Raw genomic sequence first — 17,304 nt, 5'->3', positions numbered from 1 at the left:
ATTTGAGAAATTATAGATATTATATAAAACAAGTTTATTTTTGGTATGAAACAAAAAAATCAGTTCTATTGTTAAAAGAAGTCTGTGTTTAGACTGCAGATGGATTCAATTCATGGTCCAAGTCTCAAAGTGTTTGTTTTTTTTGTTTTTTGTTTTTTGTTTCTGCAGATTTTGCATTGCGGCCCCTCAGGACATCATGGAGGAATTACTGAGACGCCTGAGCAGCTTCCACATGACATTTATGAAGGATTTTTCTTAAAGAAAAAGGAAAAGTTTCCTCTGGAGTTTCATTTGTCTGTAATCCCATAACTCTATATAGAAAATCAAACCATTTTTGAAACAGCGATGTTTATTTTAATAAATATGACGTTTATTGCATACAATCTTTGGTCAGCCATCTTTTGTCACTACCCATTAGAGTAAGATCCAACTTCAGCTTTTCAGAAAGCAACTAACCATCTATTACAAGTTCCAAATTCAAATGAGGCCTTACATCAGCCATCCTTAAAAATGAAATTTAAAAAAAACAAAACAAAAAAGAAATAGCAGCAGACCATAGTGTGTTCTTTAAAGAGTTCCTGATAAATTCAGTGCTTTCACAATGGACTCCAGCACTAAAATAGAAAGAAAAAAAAAAAAAAAAAAAAAGTGATGTCAAAACAGCAAATCATTAGCCACTTAATCTGTCCGAGCCAGCAGACATGTAGAAAACGCTCAGTCTCATCAATCCACCTCACTGTCACTGCTGTGAACAAGAGGGTTTGACTCTGTATTGTTCAGCAGCTCTACCAGTAAAGAGATGAGCTTTCCATCTTGAGAAGCGTTTGTGTTGCTGGGGCTGTTGAGGTTTCGGTGCAGCATGGTCTGAATGGAAGTGCGTAGCTCCCAGAGCAGCTCCCACATCTCAACCGGCAGCTCACAGCGCACCAGAGATCGTCCAGGAAATGATACTTCTACTTTGTCGCCATGCACTGGTCACAAGAAAGAGAAGAGTAGTATTCAAGTCTGCTAATGCAGGAGGAGGATTTCATTTTTGGTGCTTGTCTAAAAGCAAACTACAAACATGTAGACAGACTTGCACAGTTGAGAAAAACTGAACTTTCACTGTAGCACTCCATAACAGTCCAAAAGCGTTAGTCAGCACTTTAACACATCCAAACCAACAAGATTTTCAGCTGATCAGAGAGATGAATGAACAAAGGATTTCAGTCAGATTACCATCCTCCAACCTGTGCTACAAATGCATTCTTTAGGGAGAGCAGAAAACATCTTACCCATCTCTGTGATATCGCAGTCTGTAAGCAGCAGCAGGGCGAGTGGATGGACTGCAGAAGAGTCTCTGATGAAGACATTCCCGTTGGACTTGATGGCACTGAAGAAGGTCAACCACCGACTAGGGAGGTCTTCTTTCCCTCTACAATAGAAATGAAAACTTTACATGCACATCAAGTCTGTTTGTGATGCAACTCAATATTTAGGGCATGCTCTGACCGGTTCACTGAGGAGCGGTGAAGCAGCACTGGCCCACTGAGTGTTCGCAAAGAAATGCTGTTGGGACGAAAGCGTCCTCCTTTAGTCACAACACCTTTCTTCACCTAAAAACAAAAGAACGAAACAAACCAGGTCTAATTTCAATGCAATGCAACGTCAGATTCAACACAAACACCTATACAGCTTTAACCTAGAAAGGCTCAACTAGATTTATGGAACCGTTACATCACTGTTACCATACAAATGCATACATATCCATTTTAGCCCATACAGAGATAATTATGAGTCCCTGGGGGGGGATTATAGCAGGATATAGGCAATGAAAGTCAGTCTGGGTAGCTGCCATGTACCTGAATGAGGTTGGGATACAGCCCAGCCAGCAGCACAGCTTTAAGCAGCTCATCCTGGTTGCTGTGCTCATTATAGAGAGAGGTGTGACGTTGGCAGTCACCGGGATGAGAAACCAGCCCGGCGTCATGCAGGTTCTCACTGAACTGAGATATAAGACCTGCAATAGGATCACATGACAGAAATATCTGAATTTAGCATTTTAGCAAAAAACAAAAGGGCAGGGATTTTCAACTTCCAAAAGTGGACTGAGACAGGAGTAAAAGAGTGACCGTTTATAAACCGAAGGCTGGCCTTGGACAGGGTGTGTCTCTCCAGAAATTCATCCCTGTCCTCTCGGTCACCTTCCTGCTGAACTTTCCTCCAGCCCAGAACAGCTCTACTGAACACCAGATAGTCACTGTTGCTTGAGCCACTCAGAGCCTCTTTGGCCTGGACAAACAGAAAGGACACGACTCAGTAACAGCTTATCAAACAAAAATATGGCAAAATTTATTATGGTGAAGACATAGACAAGACTCACCTTGTTGACTAGTGCTCTGTTCTGCAAGCTGTTGTGGAAAGGGTCTCTAGTGAGACAGGCAGCTACAGACAACATAGGCAGAACACATCTAAACATGCTACTTAGGACTAATATTTTGCCCAGCCGTGGGTCACATGACATGCAGGCGACACGATCCCCTAATGGAGTCAGTCTTTCGGTCTTGTCCAGGACTCCTGCAAAACAAAAGTGCATCAAAACGACAAGTAAAGACAAGTAAAGACAAGTAAAGACAAGTAAAGACGCGCTTACCTATATCTTGTAGATTCTGGACAGCGTCTCTCACAGACTCTGGCTCTGGGCTGTCCAATACTTGGGATAAGAAATCCACAGCCTACAAGCACCAAAAATGATAAACCATTAATAAATATAAAATGGAAGAAAAATTTAAATACAGATACAAGAAAGAACAGGGAAAAAAAAAATGATTCCAGTACCTTTGAGTTTGGACTGTGGATTTTAGCCTGCACTACTAAACTCTCAAGTGGGGTGCGCAGGATCTCAGGGATGGGAAAGGGAGGCAGGGACTCCAGCTGTTTTCTTGAGAAAAGGTGGTAGGACTGTCCCGGCTGACACCGGCCTGCTCTCCCTTTTCTTTGTGTAACATTTGAACGGGAAATCCAAACTGTATCCAGACAGGACACCTGGGAGGGAAATAAATAAATAAAGATAATAAATAAATACTTTTGCTGACATTTTCCTGGAATAAAATGAAATGCAAATACTAACTTTAGTCCTTGGGTCATAATTCTGTTCTTTGTGAGTTCCTGCATCCAGCACATGAACAATGTCATCTATTGTAACTGAGGTCTCAGCAATGTTTGTGGCCAGGACAATCTTTCTCTGTCCCACTTGGGGGCGCTGGAACACAGCCTGCTGGTCAGCCACTGATAAACTTGAGTGCACTAAAAGAAAAACAGAACCAAATTATAAACTGGTTATAGGTGGGGAACCTTTTTCCAAAGGCCAAAAAGCAGGCCTCTGGAAATCCATCTTCTTACTTACAGGGCAGGATCATCTGGGAGCCAGAGGAGAAGTGCGGTTTTTCCTCGAGCTTCTCTTGAACGGCCTTTATGTCCTGCCATCCCGGGAGGAAACACAGCACTGCACCTGAAGAATGAGGGGAGAGGAGTTGTTGTAATATGACTCAGCCCAAAATTTCAAACACTATTATTTAAAGTGAATTAACAGCTTGGTAAAATAGGCACCTGGTTCTCCACATCTGTCAATGTGTTCAATGACATCCGCGACTAAATCAAGATCTGGTGTGGCATCGTTCTAAACAAGACAAGATGCAGAGCAACTCATGAGTTTGGAAAAAAAAAAAAGAGAAAATGTTTGAAAAACAAAAATCTGGCAGACATGAGTTCCACCTCTTTGTCCGTCTTCACTCTTTCTGGGACCTGACACCGACGCCCCATCTCTTTTAGTACATCTTCCAGGTACTTGTCTCGTACTGGGTGCATGAACCCCGGCACCTTTACGATCGGGCAGCCTCCAAAGTACTGAGCCAGCCTCTGGTTGTCCCCAGTGGCACTCATGAGAACGACCCTCAGGTCAGGGTTCTCGTTCAGGCTTGTGCGCAGCAGAGCCAGCAGCAGGTCTGTGTTTATGTCCCTCTCGTGGACCTCGTCAACCACCACGTGGCTGATTCCCTTCAGGGTTGGGTTCGACTTCAGCTTCCTCAGCAGGACGCCCACTGTGAGGAAGAGCATCGCTCCTCCACTGTGCTCTGGGAGTCGGCTCTCGAGTCTCACCTAGAGGAGAAACATTAAACAAATATTATGTATTACTATGGCAAAGATTAACTCAACCATTCATATCCTTGCGACGCTACCAGCCACAATTCAAGGGTTCAGTTACATAACCAATGTGGTAGAATAAGAAAACTGCCAGTTTATTTTATTCTACTTTTTACTCTTAATGTCAGAAAATAGTTAAAAACAGTAGATATAAGGAAGGCCCTCAAAAATGAGAACTTTGATATAAATCTGTAGTCACTGCAACGCTCAGGTTTTCTAGAGAGAAGTGCAGGCAGATCAAGTATTTTACTGTAATCTAGATAGCTTTATAAAAACAAAAATGACAAAACACCTATGACATAATTTTATGTCCCGGTGATGACTGAAATTAAAGTTAGAGCACTTTGTTGTGGGAGCCCAAAAACAGCTTTGTCGAGAGGAATTTCAAATACGTTTATTGAATAAAAAGATGCTTCTAAAAAGCCTAATTTTTAAAGTACAAGATGAAGTTTTGAAGCTTTGCAAATACATTTCTCCTATTAGAGAAATCAAAGCAAATCGTTTTGTGTTCAACTAAGATATTGTATAATCTATGAGGCTGTCCTAACCTGATATCCTACAGACTGTTTCAGAGCTGGACCCATCTCCTGAGCAACACGGTGGGCCACCGACACAGCGCTGATCCGGCGAGGCTGGGTTACCAGGATGTTGCATTCAGCCCCGCTGCCCCCTCTCACACGATCCTCCAGCAGGAAACGAGGGATCCGAGTTGTCTTGCCACATCCTGTTTCTCCAGCAATCACAACTACCCTGGAGGTTTGCACAGCCGAGATCACATGCTGACAGTGGGCGTCGACCGGGAGCTCGAGGCTCAATTCGGGGTTTGCTCTGTTCCATCTCTCCTGCAGGTGGATGCTGAGCTGCTGAGCCTCAGATTCAGAAAGAGGCCTGTACGGCCTGCCTGTGATGGCATCTGTTATAAAGTCCTCTTCTTCGTCATCATTCCGGTTTATTGTCTGTTGTTCTCTTGCCTCTTCCTCTTCCCACAGTTTCTGTACCTCTGTTGTCACTGGGTACTGTTAGAAAAATTCGCAAACTCAGAAACTTACATTTTTGTCAAAACTCAGTCAAACACAACACATCCTCCTTGCACCAAGACTCACCTGGGTGAGGTACTCTCTCACGCTTTGCTCCAGATATTTTGGAATCTCCAATGGAAGTGGGCGTCTCTCTCTCTCTCCAGCCTCCCTCACCTTTTCTCGATGATACTTGGCATGTGTCAGTGGGTTGTTGTCCTTATCCAGCAGCTCCAACTCCTGTAACCAGGTGAGATGCATATATTAAGTACAATCTTGACTTGTTAAGATACAGTAGTTCTCGACAAATACTCACCTTTAGCTTCATGCATGCAAGTGCAGCAGCTCTCTTCTCTGCTGCCGCCCGGCTGCCTGCTTTGGCTGTAAATGTCATCTCCTCGGGCCAGAGCAGAGTCAGCTCACACTTCTTTAGCTTCCCTCCTGTTGTTCTGAACTGCAGTAGCTCCTGCAGTAATAAGTCACATGGTAGTTTACAATGCACATTGAGTTTAAAGAGGATAGATGTTACTGCCAAAACAAAGTGAACTACAAACCCAGATATTGTTGGACGATGTGGCCACCTGGATAACCCTATTCAGGAGAGATTTAGGTTGTGGAAACAAGGAAAGAGCTTCTGACACATTGGAGTCATCCTCTTTAGCAGGTGCCCGGTCATTTGCTCTGCCTCTGTAGATGTCACCTGTCCAGGAATTATCCTCGTTATCATGAAGTGAATGCAGCCCTCCTCTCCCTCGGCCAGCTCTCCTCCTAGGGAGCTGGTTGTCTGGCCCAATCACACCCATTTCCTGTAAACAAACACGATCAAAGAGTGGTGAGAGGGGAGAAAGAGACATATCATATACTGCAAATTCACATGCTGGTTTTCAGCTTACTCTGAGCTTCTGACAAGCGGCAGCTGCTGCAAATTGCTCTGCCTCGCTCTTCTTTGAACCGTAACCCTCCTCTTCTATCTTGCAGGGCCACTGCAGCGTGACAGTGGCCTTCTACAGAGGAGTCACAACACAAAACTTAACACCATCAACGGATTTTGTCACACATACAGTGAAAGCAATAATGCCGTCTCATTCTGACTTTAGCTCTGACCTTAACACCAGCATGTTCCATGCAATTGTACTGGATGAGCTGAGAGAGGTCGCTGACTCCCAGTGACCGGGAGATGGTGTTGTGCAGGAGGCTTTTAGGATCTGGAAACTCCTTCAGGAGGTGGCGTCTGCTGTCAACTAAATAGTAAATATAATAAAAAAATTTAAGGGTGACTGTCGGCAGTGGATACATGGGAGTCCAAATATGAGGTTAAAAAAAGAAAAGAAGCAAGACCGCGAAATACAAGCACGAACCACAACCTTTTAAAAGACGTGCCCTTGAGTTTTTAGCGCCGCTGCTGGCGAGCTGTCACCCGTTAGCTAACCGGCATCTTCACTCACCTCGTTTACTCTGGAAATAAGATGTTGCATTCTTCTGAAAGCTTGGAGATTTGGTCCCATACCACCGCATTTCTTTACTCAAGTCAGACGCTGTTTTACAGCCGCTATGAACGCATTTGCCAATATTGCACAGCGCTCTCAAACGCACGAGTAAAACACCGGGTAGCGCCATCTTTAAACTACAGTTTCTTCTTCGGCTCCTCTACAAGCCGTGTTCGTAAACGCCCCTTGTGGCGGGGAGTATAACTGCATCTTTTAGAGCGCCTCGTAAAAACATGAGCAGATCAGAATCAGAGAAACTTTATTAATCCCAGGGGGAAATTGAGTTGTCATAGCAGCAGATATACAACAAACATCAAGCACTCATATAAAATGAGTGTAGAAAGAGTGTTATTGATAGATAAATATAAATATAATATAATATAAAGTGTCATAAACATGAACTGAAAGCCTTTTTCGTTTCAATGCCCTTTAAGGTCATGCCAAAGCATCTTAAGTCTGAGGTGGATTTGCTGATGTGCTTCTGATCACTGTCCTGCTGGATAACCCAAGTCAGCTGGAGATTCAGGGTCCAGAATGATGGCCGGACATCCTCCTTCAGGATTTTCAGTCAGCAGTGGTTTTTAACCTTTGACCTCCCCCATGGATGCCATTTTTGCCTGGTCTCTTTCTTATTGTTGAATCATGAACTCTGACCTTAACTGAGGCAAGTGAAGCTTAGGTGTTGTCCTGAGTTTATTTGTGATCTGGATGAGGTGTTGATGTATTCTTGGGAGTAATTTTGGTAGGCCGGCTACTCTTTGGAGTCCCAAAGCCTTAGAAATGACGTAACCTTTATAGATAGATGTCATTGACTTGTATCAATCTGGAAACTCAACAACAGTTTCTCATTTGTTCTCGAGTTTCTTTAGATCGTGGCATGATCTTTAAGCATACTTCACTTTGTTATACAGGTTCTGTTAAAGTGATCTTTTTGATTCAACAGGTCTGGCAGTAATCAGGTCAGTGTGTGGTTGATGAAATTGAACTCTGTTTTCAAAGTTAATTCATAATTTAACAAGTGGGCCATTAACATTTTCACACAGGGCCAGGTAGGTTTGTATAGTTTTATTCCCTTAATGAAATTATTCAAAAACTGCATTCTGTATTTACCTGGGTTATCTTTATTTAACATTAACATTTGTTTTATCTGGAACATTTCAGTTTGACAAATAAGTGAAAAAGAAGAAATCAGGAAGTCGATGACAGCAATCTGTTTCACTGCCCTGTAAAGAAAATTCTCTCTGAGACAGGTAAAAACTCCGGTGATTTTTCTTTGCAGACAATGGCCCAAAACTGATGAAGATTTCATAACACGTGAAGAGACTGAACATTAAAGTGTATAACGAACTGTTTGTATTATGTCTAACTTGTATTTCCATTAAATATCTACACATTAAAATGGTAAATGGCCTGTATTTGTATAGCGCTTTTATAAGAAACATGCAGGATTGAACAGATAAGGAAACACATTTATTTATTTTAAACAATGTATACATGTTTTACAAAGATAAATCCAAAAATGGACAGTTTTTAAAAAGTCTGAATTAGCATTATGAAAATACAAAGGTGAGTTAGGTGTATTTAGTTACTGTGTCACTGATGTATTTGTATAACTACAAAGCAAATGTAAAAACTATAACATGAGACCGTTTATAGAATGAGTGCACTGTTTTTTATTATTTTTTTTCTAACCTTTGTAATTAACAAGTTTGTGACACAAGCGAAAAATCTTAACTGCCAGCGTAAATACACAACTTATATAATAAGCCCTAAATGGTCCTTGTAGCAGCCTCAGTTTTAAAGAACATGACAGCAGTGGTTTTCAAACTGTGGTTCAGTGTGTCAGTACAGCAGGGTAGCTGGACAAGTACAGAATAATATGCAGTGAAGCAGAGCTGAGTGGATATAATTTATGTGGTGAAAATAAGTTTGCTGTGTTTACTTTTGATATCTAAAGAAGCCCACATCAGGAAAACAAAAGAAAACCACTGCATTATATAGAGTAAGTTTTTTGTTTTTACAAAAATACTCATGAGTCTGAGGGCTTCCAGGTGAAGAAGTTGATTCCTTGCAGCTCCTCAGGTAAGTACTCCTGCTCTACGGGGCCGCTGAAGTCTGGGTTGTATTTGTAGCCTTTAGAGTATCCCAGCTGTTTCATAAGCCTGGTTGGGGCATTGCGGAGGTGCAAGGGGACGGGAGGCAGGGGACCTTTGTGGCTTCTCAAACAGGTCTTCACATTATTATAGGCCTTGTAGATCGACACAGACTTGGGTGCTCGTGCCAGGTAGACCACACACTGAGCAAGGATCACCTGTTGATCAGTAGATGAAACAAAAGGAAGAAAACTGAGGTGAAGACAACTTTAGGGTTGACAAGACATGAGACTACCAGTCACTGATTGGTCCACTGAGCTTACCTCACATTCAGGCATCCCAATGAAATGACAGGCTTGGAAGGCAGAAACAGCCTGAGTAAGAGCGGTGGGATCTGCCATACCTGAAAGACAAGAAGGATGCAACGCTGCAGAATAAGAAGGACTTTTTAAAAACACATTATGACTGCTTCATCAAGCTTCTCTCCCTCTGTGCATTTCAGTCCAGTCAGTAGTTTCTTTCCTGCTTCAATTTCATACAGTTATACATCTCAAAAAAGGTTTGGTCGGGGATGTTTAATGCCCTCTTCTGTTAACAACTGCCTGTAAGTGTCTGGGAACTCAGGAGACCAGCTTCTGGACCTCTGGGAGAGGACTGTTGTCCAATTCTTGCCTGATATACAGTTCTGGCTGCTCAACAGTCCTGGATCTGCTTTCTTGTATATATATTTTTGTTTCATGATGCTCTAAATGTTTTCAGTTAGTGAAAGGTCCAGACTGCAAGAAGGCCAGTTCAGCCAGACTCTTCTACTATGAAGCCATGCTGTTGTAACAGCTGCATTGTGTGGGTTTGCATAATCTTACTGAAATATGCAAGACTGCAGTGTTTCTGGATCACGTCCCCACATCGTTTCTTTGCATGATAGAGCTATAACGTTTATTTGCAGGTGGCACAGTGAACTGTGTTCACAGACAGCGATTTATAGAAGTGTTCCTGAGCTTGTGCTGTGGTTTCCATGACAGCATCTTGCCTGTTTTTAATGCAGCATCACGGGCATCTGATGTTGATTTTCAGCCTTCTCCATTATGCACAGAGATTTCTCCAATCATCAATCTTTTGATAATGTTATGTACTATAGATGATGAGATATTTAAAGTCTTTAGATGTTACATTGAAGAAAATTATTCTGAGTTCTTTTTTTTAACAATTTGTAGATGCAGTTTTTGGCAGATTGCTGAACCTCTGCGCTTCTGAGAAACTCTCTGCTTCTCTAAGATGCTATTTTATATCTAATCCTGTTGCTGTAATATTGCCAATTACACTAATTAGTTGCAACATGTTCGTCCAGCTGTTTCTTTGTAGTACCTCTTACTTTTCCAGCCTTTTGTTGCCATGTCCCAACTTTTCTGAGACATGTTGCTGCCACCAAATTCAAAATTGCCTTATTTTGTCTTAAAATTGTACAATAAAAAAGTATAAATAGCTCTACTGACATAATAAAGCCAGATGTAGTTAGGGATGTAGAGGAGAAAAACTGGAAAAAAGTGTAAGAAGCCTTTAACTTAGGGATGCACTGATAATGTTTAAAAAAAATTATTGGGCTGATAGCAGTGCCCGTATCTTTTTTTCTGTGTGTATTTTGATTTTCTTGCTATTTATTAACCCCTTTGTGCCAGGAGGAAAAAAAAAGGTCAATACACAGCGGATGATTGCAGCTGGAAAATTCTAAAATATATAAATATATATATATAAATGTAGAGGTGAGATGATGTGATAATTAAATTCACCTACCCACATCTTCACTGGCAAAGCGGACCAGTCTGCGAGCCACGTAGAGCGGATCCTCGCCACCCTCAAGCATACGGCCCAGCCAGTAGAGAGACGCATTCTCATGGGAGCCTCTCATAGACTTATGTAACGCTGATATGCAGTTGTAATGCTCTTCACCTTTAAGTAACACACACACACACACACAAATGAAATGTTTCTAACGGATAAGAAGATTTTTCTTCAGGTGGCATTTCATCAGCAATTTTCAAACCAAGAGATTGAAGGTCATTACATACTGAAAATAAATTACCTTATCTAAAAAAACAAGGACTGATCAGACCAAAAATAGATGAATACTGTCTCCATTAAGGTCATTAGTCAAGCTGAATGATGGCTTCATCACCCAGTGAAGCAGGGAACAGTAAATCTCCATCTTTTGGGACAGCTGCGTGTTGTGTAACAGGACAGTGTGGAGGACTAATGAGTCTGAGGAGTTCTGTACATGAGCAAAGGTGATAAGAACAGCTCAAACTACAGCAGACTAAAAAAAAGCACTGATTATAAGTAAACGCAGGCCTTATAAGTTATTGTAATGAGCAAAAACATTAAAATATCAGTTAGCTATGAATGCAATAAAAAAAAAAAAAATCAGTCTCAAAGCGCTTCTAGTTTTATGAATCTGGTATGAATGAATAGCACACACTGCTCTGACGCTCAGCTAAAATACGTGCACTGCACTCACAAGAAACACATGGCACACCTAAACACCGAGCAGGGCTAGAGAAACACTAGAAATGAGGTTCGTCCCCATGATATAACGGTGATCAAAGACACTGGGGCGTAATATGATAGAGCTGTTAAGCTCAAAGCATGAAAGTACTCGTGACGAGTGCTATAAATGACGCTGCAGAGAGGAATTTAAAAAATGAGGATTTGTAAAGTATGTGCTGCCCTGTCCACATCCTTAAAGACAAAGCCTCTTCTTTTATTGAAACAACCTGTATCCCAGGACCTCTTTTTTTTTTGTTTCTAGCAAAACAGAAGTAAAATATTAACAGTTTCAATAAGAAGCTGAGGCAAGAGGCTGGTAATTTCTGCCTCTTGGTCCCACCTGCAACAACATTTTCCACATAAACAGGATTCCATGTAAGAATATCGGAAAGGACAATTGAAAACAGAGGGTGAGGATGATGCAAGCATGGGTCACAGTGTTATGAGCTGGAATATTTATTCAGGCCTAGTTGCACACAGTGACGCCCAAAATATCAACCAGCTTTGATAAAAGGAACTTAAAAGAAAGGAGCGTCGATGTTAAAATGACAAGGTGAGTACATCTGCGCTTACCAGCTTTATCATAGAGAATGTGGGACCTTTGGAGACCTTCTTTGATGTGCTCTTCTGTCACTAGTATCTCTTGAGGAGAATCGTCGGGTGCTAAGAGGTTTGTTTTGGACATCTGAGCCTGAACAGCCAGCTGGAGACTATTGAGCCCCACTCTTGCGTCGCCATCACAAAGGTAGGCCATGGTGTCCAGGGCTTTTTGCTGAATGTAAATCTTTTTTTGTCTAAAAACATTAAAAATATACACTGTATCAGTACCAATACTGTTTAATATGGAATAAAATTTAAAAAATAGATAATGCTTAAATGCCTTTCATCATGAATATTCTCAGTGTTATGCTATTCTGTTTTAACCAGCGCTCATCTCAAAAACATATTTTTTTCTTGATATAAGTCACGCTGACTGGCAGCAAAATGATTTTATCAGTTTTCTCAAAATGTTGTTTTTTATTTTCCCCCATAAAAAAATAATTAACTAAAACTATGGATTTGTGTAATCTACCTTAAACAGATAGTAGATTATATACAATCATCAGCTGGCAGTTAACAGGTGATTATAGCTTGTGCCAAACCTCGTTTGTCAAACTATCAGACAAAACCAAAGCTGAGGCTATTGCTGTGGCTCCATCTTCCGATACCCACTATGTGAGGAATACAAAGATATTGAGGTTTAGGTGATATCTGGTCACGTGTGACACTACAGTCGAGGAGCATGTGGGAACCTACCTGTGTCCATCTGTTTGGTCTTCATCTTTGGGGTTTGTCGAATCGTGTCCCTGGATTCTGATCCCAAGTGTGGCCACAGCTCTGTTCAGGATCGAGCCCATCGCCTCCACAGACAGCTTCTCCAGAACCAGCACCTTGCACCTGCTCAGCAGGGCAGCATTCACCTGGAAGGATGGGTTCTCAGTGGTCGCTCCGATCAAAGTGACTGTGCCACACTCCACATGTGGAAGGAAGGTGTCCTACAGACGCAAACACATACAGACCCAAATGAGACGAATTCTTACTGGGCCATTCAAAAAGGATCTGGACCAATCCTCGTTTCTATTCAGCATTGCTGTTATATTACTGTTAAACATAATACAGGATTTCACAGGATGCTAGAATTTAAAGCTTCAGTTTTCAGAATAAATACAGTATAGTGTCAAAAGTACTTTTGGCACTTCCATGGCCACAAGTCTATAAAATCAAGCACATAGGCACGCAGACTGCTTCTACAAACATTTGTGAAAAAAAGGGTCGCTCTCAGGTGCTCAGTGCTGTGATAGGATGCTACTTGTGCAACAAGACTAGTCATGTAAATTCTTTGCTACTTAATATTCCACAGTTGGCTGTTAGAGGTATTCTAGCAAAGTGGAAGCAATTAGGAACAACAGCAACTCAGCCATTAAGTGGTAGACGATGTAAAATCAGAGCGGGGTGAGCGGGTGCTGAGGCATATAGTGCGCAGAGGCCAGGAGAACGGTACACGCTTGACTGCAATGTGCCAAATGTAAAGTTTGGTGGAGGGGGGACTATAGTGTGGGGTTGTTTTTCAGGAGCTGGGCTCGGCCCTTACATCCAGTGAAAGGAACTCTTAATGCTCCAGCATACCAAGACATTTTGGACAATTTCATGCTCCCAACTTTGTGGGAACAGTTTGGGGATGGCTTCCAAGCTGCAGAGGGTGAGTCGTTATCATGTTAAACCCTATAGATTAAGAATAGGATGCTACTCAAGTTCATATGCATCTGAAGGCAGACAAGCGAATAATTTTGGCAATATTTGGTACCAGTAGTGAAGCAGACCTCTGAATAAACTACTGCAAGTAAAGGACAATGTATTATATTGACTGATACAACCATTTACGATTTCTGTAAAACATAAACATAAACCATTTAGTTACCAATGAATTAGGGGACAAAATGTAAATAAATTATTTCTATTTATATTATCAGTTGAAACCCCCAAAATGTATGTTTCCAATGGATTAAAGACATGAGCTGGAGAACCCGTGCTGTTTTTGAGGGGATAATGATGGTCCCGTAAGCTGTTTATACATACAGATACACTCCTGCTGATACAATGCAATATTGTTGGCAGGGGGAAGAACATCAAAAAAAATCTGATCTACTTACAAGGCTGCAATAAGCAGAGTACAAATTTCTGCTCACAAATGCCTCACCTGTTGGGATTTATTGAAGCGGTGAATTTCATCGATGAACAGGATGGTCTTCCTCTTGCACAGTCGGAGCTCGTTTTGCGCCTGCTTTATCACTTCTCTGACCTCATTGGTGGATGTACTGGTGGCAGACAGAGTTACAAAGCGAGCCGTCCCCTTCTTCTTACTGGTGCTGGCAATGATGTGGGCTAGAGTGGTCTGAAATACAGTGAGCCACATGAAGAGTAATTTAACATAAACTCACAGGCAGAACATGTAATGCAGCTTTCTTTCAGAAGTTTCTGTGATGTGTAATCAAGTTAAATGAGGTGATTTTGAGACTCCTCTATTCAATGAGAAAACCTGACTGCAACAAAGCAGCCGACAGGAGGGTCAAAGAAGAGATAAGGTGTCAGAAAAGCATGCCGACGAAGTCTGGGAATGGCTAGTGGCTGCTCAATGATCCACGCTGGCAGCTCAACATGCCTAAGGAGTCATTAACAAGCTGTACCACCAACCGAGCAGCCACAGACGCCGTCATTCACTCTTTCAACACGACATAAAAGTTCTACATGAATAAAAGAAAGAGTACCACAGCTGAAAATTCACTTAAATCCACTGTATTGGATATTCAGCATTAATCTAGACAATAATTATTTAAAAACATACAAGAAAAAAGGTGCAAAATGGACAAGCCCCAAGTTTCATGCCAAAACTGAGACTGTAATTATTAGAATATAAGAAATTTACATTTGAAAAATTAATCACAATAATTTTTAACATTTTTTTTTCTTACCCACAATAATTTCAGCAATTTGTGGATTATTATTCAACAGAAAATTGCCATATTACTAAAAACATACTTTTTAGATTTTAACTCAAAACAAAATATTTTCTGATGAAAGCTTCTTAAATTAAAATATTTTTGTGCGAAAAATTAGGGTAGAGCTCTAAGAATCACTGAATAGATGAGACTTTAAAAGTTATATTAAAAAAAACACTTTTAAAGCACTATATGGATGAGGTAGAGTGTTAAATATTTATATCGTTATACTGTACATTAACATTTGATAATTTTCTATATTGACATTTTTTAAAGTACAAGTTTTTGTTCAATATCCCTGATTTTTTTTTTTTTTTTTTTTTTTTTTTAAGAAATGAGAAATCAGTCGGTTCAAGCATCTTCAATTCTGAGTGCTAGTTGCATGCAGAGAGCAGGTGATGACTTATTGTTCGGGATATCATTAATGACAAATAAAAGGAAAACTGACACAGCAGGTTCATGAATGATGCTACACGTCTGACTTCAGTCATCTCGGTTGGTGTTTGGAGAGCGTGTCATAGGACATGGTCAAAACAGCACCGCACGTGATTCACTTAATTTTGAAACTCATCACCTCCTTTACAATAAGACATAAAAAGTGATCATGCAGAAATACTTTGCATTGATTTATAGTGACCCTTGGAATTGACCCAATAATACTGCCCGGATATCATATTAGGGGTGAAGGATACAGGTTTTTCCTTTAATTTGTCCCCTACAAATAAAGTGAGGGGAGCTGAATCAGTGGCAATAAGGTGTTTTAACCATCACATATCAAACGGCAGGAAAATACAAAGCAAAGCTGGGGAGAGATGCTGCATCACACTGGGTCACCTCCACACCTTTCCGCATCCCGGAGGTCCCCAGAGGATCAGCGACGGTATTTCCTGGGAGTCAAGAAGTGGCCGGAAGAGACTTTGCTCTCCTACAACTTTATTTTGCCCAAAGTATTCCTCCAGTGTTTCTGGTCTCAGCACCTCCGCCAGAGGCTTGTCGACTGCAAACAACGTCCGCGGTGATAAACGTTTCGCCGTTTTCAAGCCCTGCCCGCTGGATGCAGGCGCGGGCTGCTGACTCCTCAAAGTCTCTGTACCTGCTGCCCCAAGCTCCGCCTCCTCGTTCAGTAAACGTTTCACCCCCTTGCTGGCAGCACTGCCAGGACTTTGTTTACCGGCAAATAAACCGTTCCGTTCAGTCTGGACCGGAGGTTTCCCCCTGTTGCCTTGAAACAGCGAAAACACCCCCGGTGACTGCGCGCTGGCCATGGAGGAGGAGCTGGCCGCAGGTTTGATGACAGCCTCGGGACCAGTGCGGGATTTCTTTACAGGAGGTCCGCTCTCGTCCGCTGTGGACGGGCTGCTGTCGGTAACGCCTTTCAGCAGACATATATCCAGATGTCCGTTGATTGTGGCGGACGTGAAGTCTTTAAAACAAACGGGACATTGCACCGAGTCTGGCGCTGCAGCTGTCTTCTCGTTCGCCATGTTGGTTCCCGCTAAACTTTAGACCTTTGATCACGTGACCAAAACACGGCGTTGACCTTTTGACGTTTTCATTTTTAATGGTTTAATTTTTATTTTTAACCAGCTGTGGTGTGGTGTGTAGATTTAAAAACAATTTTAATGAACATTTTGCATTTCTAGACGAGTTTTAGGATTACTTTCCGGTGTGCGTTTACGTGCCGATTAGACAGTCCGTCATCAGGAAAGCACATTGTGTCGATAGGTTTAAAAAAAAAGAAAAAAAGCCAGAACCTAATTATATAAAAAAAATAAAATAAAATTGGAACTTAAAAGGTGAACCACACAGTTTTTTAGCTTCTCTATCCCTCTTTATTTCTCATTATTTTTTAACTGTTTTGTGAGAGTTCAGGGTGAAAGGTATCTGTGCCAGGATGTTTGTAAATAGCTTTGTGTCAAAGTAAAAGAACCTCAGTGAAGTTAATCATATAGTCTTGTGGAGCTGTTTGTTTGAAAGTGTGGATTCCTTTGAAAGGTCGGGGGCACAAGCATTTTAAGTTTTCAGCAAGTTTTCGCTATTCAAATAATTCTCTAATAATTTCTCTATTGTAAATTCTGAATGTGCTTTCTTTATTTCCAATTGAATGTCTTTTAGATGACCAATGTAACTGTTCTTCATCTTTATCTAATTGTTTATATCTATAATGGAGAAAATGTTTATTGAACTAAAAATACACCACTGTGAAAATTCACAGTTCATAAGTTTAAATGATAAACTTCTAAGATCTCATATTCAGGATCAATGTCTATCAGTATCCTGAAATAACATAATCAGCAACACTTGTTATAATTTTAGAAAACATTTGAAATACATTGGGGAAAATAATGAAACTTAAATCTAACCTCAGTAAATTGAGGAATTCCAGTTGATCAAATATTAAAAATAAAACACAATAATAATAATAATGATAATATAGAAAAAAAAAAAC

The 17,304-nt window shown here is 41.1% G+C and overlaps 2 protein-coding genes across 3 annotated transcripts; both read right to left on the bottom strand.

The window, feature by feature from the left end:
• Positions 1-205: 205 nt before the first annotated feature.
• Positions 206-6,841, bottom strand: dhx30 (DEAH (Asp-Glu-Ala-His) box helicase 30). Its single transcript, XM_019348104.2, has 19 exons — positions 6,644-6,841; positions 6,303-6,439; positions 6,092-6,202; positions 5,753-6,004; positions 5,515-5,664; positions 5,286-5,438; positions 4,731-5,198; positions 3,754-4,137; positions 3,589-3,658; positions 3,386-3,490; positions 3,110-3,285; positions 2,818-3,024; positions 2,633-2,714; positions 2,363-2,556; positions 2,112-2,271; positions 1,842-1,999; positions 1,492-1,595; positions 1,275-1,414; positions 206-971 (listed from the first exon to the last, which is right to left on the bottom strand). The coding sequence occupies exons 1-19, from the start codon at positions 6,813-6,815 to the stop codon at positions 724-726; spliced, it is 3,471 nt and encodes a 1,156-aa protein (XP_019203649.1). The 5' UTR covers positions 6,816-6,841; the 3' UTR covers positions 206-723.
• Positions 6,842-7,979: 1,138 nt separating this feature from the next.
• On the bottom strand, positions 7,980-16,396 carry wrnip1 (WRN helicase interacting protein 1). Of its 2 annotated transcripts, none has more exons than XM_003437880.5 (7): positions 15,698-16,396; positions 14,057-14,251; positions 12,616-12,854; positions 11,893-12,113; positions 10,570-10,725; positions 9,102-9,181; positions 7,980-8,996 (listed from the first exon to the last, which is right to left on the bottom strand). In XM_003437880.5, the coding sequence occupies exons 1-7, from the start codon at positions 16,337-16,339 to the stop codon at positions 8,715-8,717; spliced, it is 1,815 nt and encodes a 604-aa protein (XP_003437928.1). In that variant the 5' UTR covers positions 16,340-16,396; the 3' UTR covers positions 7,980-8,714. The 2 variants fall into 2 exon arrangements, with proteins under 2 accessions (XP_003437928.1, XP_005476434.1); XM_005476377.3 differs by having other exon boundaries at positions 8,854-8,996; positions 10,574-10,725.
• Positions 16,397-17,304: the final 908 nt, after the last annotated feature.

The sequence above is a fragment of the Oreochromis niloticus genome, linkage group LG18 (genome assembly GCF_001858045.2).
Source record: "Oreochromis niloticus isolate F11D_XX linkage group LG18, O_niloticus_UMD_NMBU, whole genome shotgun sequence".
Lineage (NCBI taxonomy): Eukaryota > Metazoa > Chordata > Actinopteri > Cichliformes > Cichlidae > Oreochromis > Oreochromis niloticus.
The sequence above is the reverse complement of the archived record's forward strand: the minus strand, read 5'-3'. Positions and strand labels throughout refer to the sequence as shown.

What these genes read in the sequence shown, in the direction of transcription:
- dhx30 (XM_019348104.2), bottom strand. Translation starts at nt 6,815, where the DNA reads ATGGCGCTACCCGGTGTTTTACTCGTGCGTTTGAGAGCGCTGTGCAAT. An exon ending in TTATTTCCAGAGTAAACGAG is followed by an intron (nt 6,440 to 6,643) that starts GTGAGTGAAGAT and finishes TTTACTATTTAG; the next exon opens with TTGACAGCAGACGCCACCTC. An exon ending in TGAGAGAGTACCTCACCCAG is followed by an intron (nt 5,199 to 5,285) that starts GTGAGTCTTGGT and finishes TTTTTCTAACAG; the next exon opens with TACCCAGTGACAACAGAGGT.
- wrnip1 (XM_003437880.5), bottom strand. Translation starts at nt 16,339, where the DNA reads ATGGCGAACGAGAAGACAGCTGCAGCGCCAGACTCGGTGCAATGTCCC. An exon ending in GCTTCAATAAATCCCAACAG is followed by an intron (nt 12,855 to 14,056) that starts GTGAGGCATTTG and finishes TTGCGTCTGTAG; the next exon opens with GACACCTTCCTTCCACATGT. An exon ending in GACCAAACAGATGGACACAG is followed by an intron (nt 12,114 to 12,615) that starts GTAGGTTCCCAC and finishes TAATGTTTTTAG; the next exon opens with ACAAAAAAAGATTTACATTC.